We start from the raw sequence: 12,109 nt of genomic DNA on the forward strand, positions 1-12,109 counted from the left end.
ATCCTGCACCAGGTAACTCCCCTCCTCATCCCCAAAACATGTCCATCACCTACAAGGCAAAAACATAATAAATGCTGGCCTAGCTAGAGATGCCCACATCCTGTAAATGAGAAAAATGCAAAGTTCACCAAGGCAACAATCAGTGAAGTGAGGTGCATGTTGATTACACACAACATTGACTGTGCAAGCCATGCACTCCCTCTGTATCCAAAGTGTAAATATGTATTTTGTTATTACCATTTAAAGTTAATATTGCTCAATTAATATATAAATGATTAAAAGTTTTCTAGAAATAGTTCTGAACTATTTAGAGTGTTTCTGGAGTCACAGTTTGTGCATAAACCCGATTTCAAACTCCTAGCCCACTGAGATGAAGCAGGCCACTCATATGGCCCACTTACTAAGCCTCGGTTGCCCATCACTGGACTATCTTCATTCTAAGTGTAGACTAGATTTGAACCAAACCCAAATTGTCACTTGTTCATAATCATAATATGGTTAATAGTGACTTGGCTTTTTGACAGTATTTACATGTTTTGAAAATGTTTCAAATATTCTCTAGTTAGTCTGAAAGTCCATCTACTCGTTGGCTTTTATTGATTGGCTGTTGTGCCAGAATATTCCAGTTCCAGACCGATTGGAAAGGTCCTTCCCGTTGATTCCTTTATTTCCTATTTCTTTTACTGTGTCGTTTTTGTTTAAATAGAGACAGAAATTTATGTCCAGCAGAGAAAGTGAGGAAGTCAAAAGTTGCAAAATAATATATAAGCCATGAGGATTTAGATTTTGAATAGAAGAACTCTGACTTTTTGGCACCCAAGTGATTGAAGGGAATCGGATTGACTGGTTGGCTGGTGGCCAGTGGATTGGCCTGGGACCGTATTCTGCCCGGCAACAGACAGTAATTGGGTCCTGCCAGGCGGGGGTGTTTATAGAGAACCCAGCAGAAAGCTCCTGGACGCTGAGAGGAAAGGCTGTCAGTTTGTGTGTGTGTATGTCTCTCTTGCTCTCTCCCAAATGTTTCCTGAAGGCATTACATGCTGAAGGCAAATACATCCAACTGGAGGCTTAGACTGAAAATATCTAACTGGAAGACATCCATCTGAAAGACACTTTTATCTTCTTTTAGTATTATTTCTACACCCTTCTTTCCCCTCTGTGTTTGCCTGTCTTGTGCGTGCTTATAGATATATTATGTGTGTGTGTATGTAGAGGGTGGGGGGGGGGGGGGGGTGGCAGATAAGAGGGATTAGATAATAGTTAACCAGTTGTATTTGTTGCCTATTTAATTATAGTTATTGTTATTAATATAAGCTAATTGTGTTTAAATTTACAAACCCAGTGACTATCATTAATTAAAGAGATTGCTTTGGGCAGCCAAAGATCAAAGATTTCAAGAATTTTTAAAATTAAGAGTTAATTTCAACTACATTGCGACTCCAGGTCAAGTGGGCTGGAATTGACTTGCATTAGCCCAGGGTGTCATAACACAGTCCCTGTTTGATAGATCTTAACTAATCTACCAATCCATTCAGCCCTCTTCTCCTCGGTGATATTCATACATTCCGATTGAAAATCTTTCCCTTTTTCTAAAATGATCGAACTTCCTCCTTTACCGTTAACTTCCTCATTATTGGCATTAGTTTGCAAAATGAGCCCATTATCAAAAACAATTAAGATGTAAAATGGGAAGGACACATTTAAGATGCTGATATCCAAGATCGTGAACATTAATAGGGGATTTTGTGATATTTGTTTGCAGATTGAACACAGGAAGTAAGACACAGCACCATTTTGTTTTTAAAGTTGGGTGTATGGCATGGCATGCATATAGCTAATGACCTTAGCAAGGAGAGAAAACTTTGAAATGTAATGAAAATACAAGACATAGGAGCAGGAGTAGGCCATTCAGCCCTTTGATCCTGCTCTCCCATTCAAAGAGATCATGGATGAAAATGAAATGAAATGAAATGAAATGAAAATGAAAATCGCTTATTGTCACGAGTAGGCTTCAATGAAGTTACTGTGAAAAGCCCCTAGTCGCCACATTCCGGCGCCTGTCCGGGGAGGCTGGTACGGGATGATCTGGTTGTAACCTCAATCCCATTTTGTCTTGTCTTCCTTATCTATCACAAATCTGTCTAACTTTGCCTTGAATCAATTCAGTCAGCCAGTCTCCTCCACACCTTTCTGGGAAGCAGATTCCACATGCCAATGAGTCTTTGAAATAAATAAATTCCCCTCATCTCCGTCTTAAATGGTAGACCCTTTATTCCTAAACTATGTCCCCTGATTCTAATCTCTCCAACAAGTGGAAACGTTCGTCTGGTTTCTACCCCCCTTTCGGGATCTTTTACTTTTCAGCTGGCTTTATTTAATTTATCTGCATTTGCCCAAGTGACTGTTAATTATTTTCTAGAATTTGGTTTCTGAAAGCTTTCCTACCACTGAGGTCAAACTGACTGGCTTGTAATTGTTGGACTTATCATTAATTAAAGAGATTGCTTTGAACTGCTGTCACACATTAGACTGCTGCCAATGTATGGTGTTGCAGGAGATGAGTGTCGAGGATGCTGTTATTTCTTTTCAAACCATTGAAGTCTACATGTTTTTTTTTGCGTTGCAGATTACTCCTCAGCCGTGGTGAAGTTTTCACAGAGTCTGAATGGATTTCAGTTTGAATTTATTGGCGATACGTTGACTGACGATGAGATTAACATTGGTAAGGAACTGAACTGCGGCTACGTCTTTTCAATTAACTGCTGGGTTTAATAGTCATGATGTGGAGATGCCGGCGTTGGACTGGGGTGAGCACAGTAAGAAGTCTTACAACACCAGGTTAAAGTCCAACAGGTTTGTTTCAAACACGAGCTTTCGGAGCACGGCTCCTTCTTCAGGTGAATGGAAAGGCTTGTTCCAGAAATGTTTATATAGACACAGTCAGAGATGCCCCGGAATGCGAGCACCTGCAGGCAATCAAATCATCAAAGATGCAGAGAGAGAGGTAACTCCAGGTTAAAGAGGTGTGAATTGTCCCAAGCCAGTTCAGTCGGTAGGCCTCTGCAAGTCCAGGCTTGTTGGTGGGGGCCGAATGTAATGCGACATGAATCCCAGATCCCGGTTGAGTCCGCATTCATGCGTGCGGAACTTAGCTATAAGTTTTTGCTCAGCAATTTTGCGTTGTCGCGTCTCCTGAAGGCCTCCTTGTAGAATGCTGACCCGGAGATCAGAGGCTGAATGTCCTTGACTGCTGAAGTGTTCCCCAACTGGAAGGGAACAGTCCTGCCTGTTGATAGTCGCACGATGCCCGTTTATTCGTTGTCGCAGTGTCTGCATGGTCTCGCCAATGTACCACGCTTCGGGACATCCTTTCCTGCAGCGTATGAGGTGTATGGGACAATTCACACCTCTTTAACCTGGAGTTACCTCTCTCTCTGCATCTTTGATGATTTGATTGCCTGCAGGTGCTCGCATTCCGGGGCATCTCTGACTGTGTCTATATAAACATTTCTGGAACAAGCCTTTCCATTCACCTGAAGAAGGAGCCGTGCTCCGAAAGCTCGTGTTTGAAACAAACCTGTTGGACTTTAACCTGGTGTTGTAAGACTTCTTACTGGGTTTAATAGTGGAAGAGGAGAGGTCGATCCAAATTATAAATTATGGTCCAACAAGTTGGAGTTCAGTTGAATGTTTTTCACCACCAGTCAGCTCTCTCTCCCAAAGAGGGGGAGAAGCCTACAGTCCTCTGGGACGAAGACGACTTTCATTTTTTTTTCATTACATTCTGGGTCTCTGGGTTACTAGTCTAGTGACTGTGGTGAATGTGATTCACACTATATATAGTTGCCAATATCACTCCATGTATATATGTTTGTTATCTACCCATTGTAAGTGCAGTTGCGCTATCCGACCACCAGGGGGAGTCGCTCTGGGAGTACGCGAGAGTTTGTACTGGGCTCCTCCCTTGGCTCCGCCCAGGACTCCTCCCCCTGGGACCGATGTATAAAGATCAGTGCCTTAGAGCCAGCCTGCCAGTTCACCTGAAGTTCAACGACGAATAGGCTGGCTCTATTGTAAGTGTATTAAAGCCTCTGTTCAGATCCAACTCCACGTGTTCGCTGAATTGATGGTTCCATCAGTGACAATACCATTACTCCCGAGGCTCAGCACCTTCAGAGGTTATTGGTTTTACAAATCATAAAGGTTCCAGGCTGAGTCCCCTGTCCATAGAGAATCGGCAATATGGGAAACTGACTGGTGGTGGTTTGACCTGAGGTGAGGGACAAAGTTGAGAGGGCAGGGCCTTGTGCAAAATCTCAGCTGGAACTGGAATTGAACCTGCACCATTGGTGTCGTTCCACATTATGAATCAGCCATCTAGCCAACTGAGCTAACCGACCCCCCCCTAGACCCAGAGTAATGCGCTGGGGATCTGGGTTCCAATCCTACCACCGCAGATGACATTTGAAATGAATTAAAATTCAATACAATTCAGCAAAAGTCTAACGTTGACCAAGAAACCATTGTCGATTGTCGTAAAATAAACCCCACCTGGTTTATTGATGTTTAGGGAAGGAAATCAGCCATCCTTACCTAGTCTGGCTGACATGTGACTCCATTCTCACAACAATGTGGTTGACGCTTAAATGCCCCTGAACTCAGTTCAAGGGCAATTAGGGATGGGCAGCAAATGCTGGCCTGGCTCATGATGCCCACATCTCACAACTGAATTATAAATCTATAAATGCAAGTTGAGATACATTCATATTATACTGATGGATTTGTACAAGTCCGCAAATGATCCTTATAACCACTGATGATTAATCTAATGAATGACAGCACAGCATTGCTTAGAGCAGGCTCTTGTTAACTTGGATTTTAACTTTTATGTATTTGATGTCTAAATTTTTCTAAAATTTGACTGTGGTGTTTCTTTATCATGGAAGGTGGTGTCTACCAATGAGCTGTGTCTAGGTCCCAGTCCATCTTTCCTATTTGGTTACAGATAATTGAAACCGAGCAAAGGATTATCACCTACATCCCCAAAAAACTATAGAAAACATGTGGAATTAATCTCAATGGGTTTCGGCAAACAGGGTTTGAGTCTTGTGCCTGATTACAGATTCTACTGTACAACATTCAAATGTTGTATTTGCCAAGTCGGAGCATGGTTCAATTTTAAATAGATATCCCATCAGCAAAAATAAAATAAAAATCAACTAAGTTAGCTGCAAAAAATGATCTTCCTATTGATTGTTATTTTCTTCATGAGAAGAAAGTGGTTATTGATAATGAGCATAAGAAACATTGGAACAAGAAAAGAACCATAGAGGTGAAAGTGCAGAAAATGACCATTTGGTCCATTATGCCTTTGTCAACTCTTTCCTGGAGCAATCCAAAATGAATTTCACTGCCATACTCAACTCCCCTAGAGCTGTTTACTCATTAGGTTGCACCATTATAGAAAGAGCAGCCTTATCATTGATGCCACCCAAGTTCAATGGGAAGGTTACTAAATGGGACATTTTTTGGTCCTCCCTCCAATTCACCCATTCAAATTCCAAAATGTTCACATGACCGCTTCATTTATATTATTGAACTTTGGTCTACTTTCCTCCATTGCATGGTTCGCCAACGTTTATTGAATTTTGTAATGCTAGTCCGTTTCTTATTCGTTCTTGTATCTATAATTTTCCTCATTGTACTCCACCTGAATCCCCTGTTTTCTTCCTTTGAAATCATAGCATTTGTCTGTTCTGGTTCTCTCTAGCGTGACTTGTATTTTCCTCCCCTCTCCCAGTTGTTTTAAACACACGTTCCTTTGTAATCAACTGAGACCTTGAGCAGTCATTATTGAAATTACAAAGTTCCTGCAAGCAGCATATTATTTTTGGCAGCTGGCCAATGCTATTTTCTAACCTAGAGCCTGATTGCAAGGTAGTGAAGATGTCTAAAACCATTTGCATCAGCACACCCTCCTTGGATGCTTGTTTCTGCGGACGATTGTGAATGAATGATATTTGAACAAATATTACCCAACAGCAAGATCGTACAATGACTCAGTCTCACCACTACACCTACGCAAAATATCTTCAAGTGATGGTAGCAATAATTGGCTTGGTGCGGTTTGATGAATCTGTGCATCGTACTGGAACATTATGCTCAACACCACTCCCTTGGCTCTTTGTCCTGGGAAAATGTCACTCCTCCACCTCTCTGCCGATTTGGAACAACCCATAAAATGATAGAAAATATTCACAACGTCCCCACTGCCACTTCATGCTGATCCATTCAGCCCACCCAAGGTGTGACTTTCATCAAGGTCAATCTGGAAAAACCCTCCCACACATGACTTCAACGCAAATTCTATCTGGACAAATGAATGGGAATCATTGGACATGACAAACAAGTATCTGGTCTCAAACCTAACCCAGCAACTGCCTGGCCGTAGCCTCCCAAGGAAAGAGTAGTCCACCCTTAATAGGTTCAGGACCGGCCAAGGCCCCTGCTTGACCAACCTCCACAGCTGGGACATTAGTGTCCGCCCCCTGTATGACTGTGGGAGACAGAGAACTATGCACCACATCACAGAAGAATGTCCAATCCACAGACTCGACAGAAGCCAACCGCACTCAACACAGCAGGACTGGAAGAAACTGCTTAGCTTAGGGACTTTGCATTTGCTAAATTATGAATCCTGTAATTTTCTGTCTGCAAAGATTGGCTTGGGGAGTAGATTTTTAATTGGTTCCTTGTTTGGAGATGGGTGTGTGAGTGCCCAAGAAAAGAAATGCAATGCTGACTATTTAATAATATGAACAATGACTACTGTGCCCTCAATGTAGAAAAGAAATTCCAAAAGCAAAATAAATGGACACTGAACTGAAAAAGTATATACTGGGAAAAGTGACCAAAAGTTGCTGTCTTTTGACTGAAATGTTAAACCGAGGTACACTCTATTAGATATAAAAGTTGTCATGAGCACTAGACGGATAGAGGAATTATGCAAGATGTCCTGGTCAATATGTATCCCTCAATAAGCATCGCTACAACATATTTCTTTTATGATGTTGCTGTGTGCAAATTGGTCGTGACCACATTTCCAAAGTACTTCATTGGCTTTAGAGAACTTTGGGACTTCATCAAAGGCACCATATAAATGCAAGTCTGTCTTATTTCTATTATTAGAAAAGGAGAGTTTAATGAGGGAAATAAATGCTGCTGAATGCATAGCCATTAATTCTGGGGCAAAGACGGCACAGAATGCTCAAGAAGCTCTACTTGAATTAATGGAACATTTGGAGCTTATGTTCTAGGCTGGAGGAGGTTTGAGATTGAAGATGGAAAGGGCATTAAGGGATTTAAAACAAATGCAGATGTTAAATTTGAGGCGTTGGGAGACCAGGAGCCATCTGAAAATGTTGCTGATGGGTGAGCAAGATCTGGCGTAGGATTGAATATCAGCAACTGAATTTCGATGAGCCGAAGTTTATGGAGAGTGGAAAATTTATGTGGTTAAAAAAAGTATTGAACTTGTCATTGTTTGGAGATATTACGATTTCAGACCAGAGCCTGACAGTGGCTCGGACACTGGACCGAAACTCCCAATATTTTAGTTTATTTTAAAACTGTGCAGAAGAAATTCATTCCAGGAGTGCTTGCTTGAAAAAATAGGGCTTTTATATTTCTGACACAACTTTATTACACCTACAATATTAATAGTTTTTAAATTCACACCCGAAAAGAACAGCACATTAACACTCCTACTCAATTTCCTATTAAAACACCAAGAAAATAAACATGCAGCTCTCAATCCAGCTTAAACCATAAAGTAATACTTGCATTACAGAACAGATTCTGCCGCTATTTAGAACCCCTTCAGACTCGAACCCCTTCAGACTCTGGCTGAATATCTTCAAATGGCTGCTTCAACTAGGTTGTTTCAGCCTCTTCCTTGTTTTCCGACATGGCTGCTCTGCTTTAAAATATTATTACTCTTTTTTTTTTTAACTGGACCCAGGATCAGGTAGATCAGAACTCAGCTCCTCACTATCTCAAAGCTTCTCCAAACTCCCTGCCTCTCTACCTTTCAAAGCTCCACCCAGCAGTGACCTCATCTCCCCAAGCTAAAAATCAAATTGACTTTCCAGGGACTTGAAAGCACATTACCCCCCAGGGACTTGCCCAGGACTATGCATTAGTCCAGACTGAAAAACACATTCCTTCATCAATTTCACCTGCTGGCTGCTAAAACCACCCAGGCCCTGCAGACCAGAACTCTTTAAAAAGCAACATATCAACTACAGTAACCCCGGCCTTTAATTTTCAACTTGTCCCAATGTTCCTAAAATCCTCCAATTTTCACAAGAGGTCCCAAAAGTCTAGATGGGAGGTGCTGAAGGAGGGGATGGTGTGGTTGATTGTGTCAAGGGTCACAGAGAGGACAAGCTCCTCGGGCAGGTCACAGATGATGCCATATGTGACTTTCTTTGGGTTGTTTTGGTGCTGTGGTTGGGACAGAAACCTGATTAGAGAGATTTAAATCTGGAGTTGTGGGAAAGATGGGTATGGAACTGGGAGGAGACAATACATTCAACAATTTTGGAGAGAAAAGGAAGTTGGAGATTGTGGGATCTCTGTGTCTATTCGTATCCCTGTAACAATGTACCATATACCAAATAACAGAGATTCAAGACTGGCTTCTTGGGTTAAAAGCAATTTGCAACTTTTATTTTGTCAGCTAGTAGTGTCTACTGGTGCGCTTCAATTTTCAAGTGCAAAGTTTAAGACATTCTGACTATCCCTGCAGCAAGCTAATCAGAATGATTGTCTGTCGCAAATACAGATTGTTGAATTCAAAATACAATGATAGCTTGTGGTAATTTCTTCAAATCAAGATACACAATACAAAAAGGCTGCACAGTTTAAAATAGAATAAAATAGCGGTTTTGCAAAGCAAGCAGATAGAATAGGTTTCAGAAGATAGGTTGAATAGATTCTAGAATGGCTTTCCCATCCCGATACCTGAACTTTAAGGAAGATTATTATCTTTAAAATTTCATCCTTTTTGCAGCTGTGATTGGTTTTAACTTATCTATAATTCATTTAATTTGGCTGAAGTGGCTGTCTGTCAAATTAAGAGATAAACGATTTCTGTACTTTTCCACTCAAAGAAAACCTTTCCCACCAAAGATTTTTACTATGGGGTGACTTGTTGTTACCATGGACACGGAACTGGATTAGTCCAGTTCTCTAAAACAAAGAGTCTTTCTGCCAGTTTGTCCTTGCAAATTCTAGCATTGGCTTATCAGCTTATCTATCAATTCATAAGCAGTCAGCCTTTTCTTACTGTTATGGTTAATATATATTGATTAAAAATTTTAGTTAATATGATTTCTTTAAATAATTTCTTCCTTTAAACCTTTTTACCTATAATAAAAGGTTGGTTTCTATCAGTCCCCCCTTTTGATTCTTCGAAAGATTAATAAGATGAATCAAATAACAAATAGAAATTAAGGAAGAAATGCTATAGGATAGAAATAAGTGCAGAGGAGAACTCATTCACATTGTCTTTAATGGTTCACTTGTTTGAGTACAGCCTTCAACAATGGAGCGGGCAAAGCTTTGTGTTACAAACTTTCTAGAAGTATTCTTATTCAATAAATAAATTATTATATAATACAATAACAATTCATTAATAATTGAAGGTGATTATATGATTAAGTAATAATTGGTTAACAATGCAATAATAATGCAAATAACAGTTCAACAGTAACAGCCTAGTGCAATGTCATTGCAGCAGTAATTCACAAGGATAAAGATTGTGGGAATTTTAGAGGAGGAAGTTGATGATGACAGAAGAACAGGGGCTGAGGGCAGGGAATAATTTTTGATGTCCGCTCATGTGGGTAAGGGAGTTTTGGGTGATCAACAGATCAGCAGAAATGGAGTCAAGGGAGTTGGAGGGGGATCTTGGGACAGATTAGCTCAAAAGCATGGGGTCAGGTAGAAGAGAAGCCAAAGAGTTGTAACTTCAGGTGAGAGCATAGAGGGCAGTCTGGTTTGGTAGACAAGGGGGAAAAGAGTAAAGTTAATGACTAATGCCGATGAGCTTCTCACACTTGCTTATGGAGGGAAAGCAGAGTTTAAGGGTTGGTAGTGGAGAAAGAGCACTTGGGACAATTGTTTGATGACTCTCTTGTGGCCCAGCTTAGATTAGGTGCTGGCTAAACCAGATGTGCCTACATCTGTACCCCGAAGATGGGGAATGGCTAGGAAGGAAAAGAGTAAAGATTTTGCTCTAGACATGGATATTGATATAGAGATAAGGGAATGGCTGAGTAGAAGGGGAGGAGACAGGAGAGTCGGGGCCAAGAGAAAAGGAAGTAAGAAAGAACAAAAACTTATTTTCATCATTCACAAAATTGTTTGTGCATCTCAGAACTTCCTCTTCACACAGCTTGACTTGGGCATTTATCAGTGACATAACTACTTGTTTTCAATTTGAAGCTGGAGGTCTGTGTCCCTTTGGGACTGCATCAAGACTGCCCAAGACCCTTACAACCAGTTGCTAGAGGTGATATTGTGATTTTAAAAATGTGCACTGGTACAGCATGCACGTGACTGTCATTCACTGTAATACATTTCCCCCTTCCCTCTCCCCATGCTCCTTCCTAAAGACAGTCAATTGATGAACGCAATGCAAGATTGCATGTCTGACCGTGCTTCCTCAATCTGAAATCTGCTGACAGCTTCCTTCAATAAAACTTCCAGTTTTTGTTTTTGAGGAGTGTGCCTATCTATGTATGACCGAGAATGAGGAAGTGGGATTTTGGAAAGTGTTAGGCTTTGCTTCCAAACAGGCTTACTGATCTCGTTTCATTTCTTCAACAAAGTTCAAGCTGTTGTCCCGGCCTAGCAAACTGATGTTCGATGTTTCTTCGGTGTAGGTTACTGATTAGGTTCTGCTTTAAATTTGAGTACCACCATAATCTGACCTGTGCCCCCTGCCACCCTGTCTCTGCAGACTGCAAATATCAGGATCAAAATTTCCATGCAGTTAAAACCCAAAATACTGATGTCGTTACAGTGATAATAATTTTTAATAGTGTCACAAGTAGGCTTACATTAACACTGCAATGAAGTTACTGTGAAAATCCCCAAGTCGTACACTCCGGTGCCTGTTCGGGTCCACTGAGAGAGAATTCAGAATGTCCAAATTACCTCACTCTTCAGCAAAACATAAATGTGACCAGCAACCAGCCGCCATTTTGAATAATCAAACACCATGATTGTTGGGACCTGCAACTGGTTAAATAATTCATGATTGGGTCTGAGACTGGAACTATTTCTACTGGAAGGGGTGGCTGATAAAAGAGTTACTGTAATAACATCGCTCTATCTTCTATTCTTTTCTAGGACACCCAAAACTGCTGCACTAAATACCTATGCTTCACTTTCTCTCAACATCTTTCAAGATCCTGACTTTCCATCACCCAAGCACTACTTTTTACCTCATCGAGTTTACTCTCCTAATTTCTGTTTTAGTGGTGTTCTGAGCAATTTGGGACGAAGAAAGACTTGCATTTATACAGTGCCGTTCATGACCTTGGAACATCACTACATTTAAAAAACGCAGTTTCAGTTGTAGTTTAGTCTCCATTTGTAATGTAGGAAATGTGGCAGCCAATTTGCATACGGCAAGTTCCGCGAATAACAATATGATCATGACAGGATAATGGCCCATTAGGTCCGATCTCCGGGTGTCATACTTTGGGAGGCACCCCCCCAAAGTTGGGCCGGGAATTTGACCGATGGACTTGTGAAACCATCACACTGCATGATTCCCGCCCAACCCGAGTTGGAAGGTACAGCTGAACTCCAGTCCGTAAATAGTATTGGAGTGGCCATCCAAATGTGATGGCCGCTTCAATGAAAATCTGGCCCAATGTTTTTTTTCAGTAATGTTGGCTGTGCGATAAAGATTGGGCAAATCATTAGGAATAACGTCCTTCCCCTTCTTCAGAATAATGCCAAGGAATTTTCTACATCTTCCTGAGGGGCCTCTGTTTAGCATCTTCTTTGAAAATCAGCGTCTCTGACAATGCAG

At 41.1% G+C, this 12,109-nt stretch overlaps 1 protein-coding gene across 4 annotated transcripts in view; it reads left to right on the forward strand.

Moving 5' to 3' along the window:
* Positions 1-12,109, forward strand: part of LOC119952435 (oligophrenin-1-like) — a 205,463-nt gene that overhangs the window by 60,473 nt on the left and 132,881 nt on the right. For all 4 annotated transcript variants that reach the window (XM_038776185.1, XM_038776182.1, XM_038776183.1 and 1 more), the window contains exon 2: positions 2,627-2,722. In XM_038776185.1, coding sequence (XP_038632113.1) covers positions 2,627-2,722 — 96 coding nt within the window. The remainder of the gene's footprint in view (positions 1-2,626; positions 2,723-12,109) is intronic.

This window comes from Scyliorhinus canicula, chromosome 17 (genome assembly GCF_902713615.1).
Source record: "Scyliorhinus canicula chromosome 17, sScyCan1.1, whole genome shotgun sequence".
Lineage (NCBI taxonomy): Eukaryota > Metazoa > Chordata > Chondrichthyes > Carcharhiniformes > Scyliorhinidae > Scyliorhinus > Scyliorhinus canicula.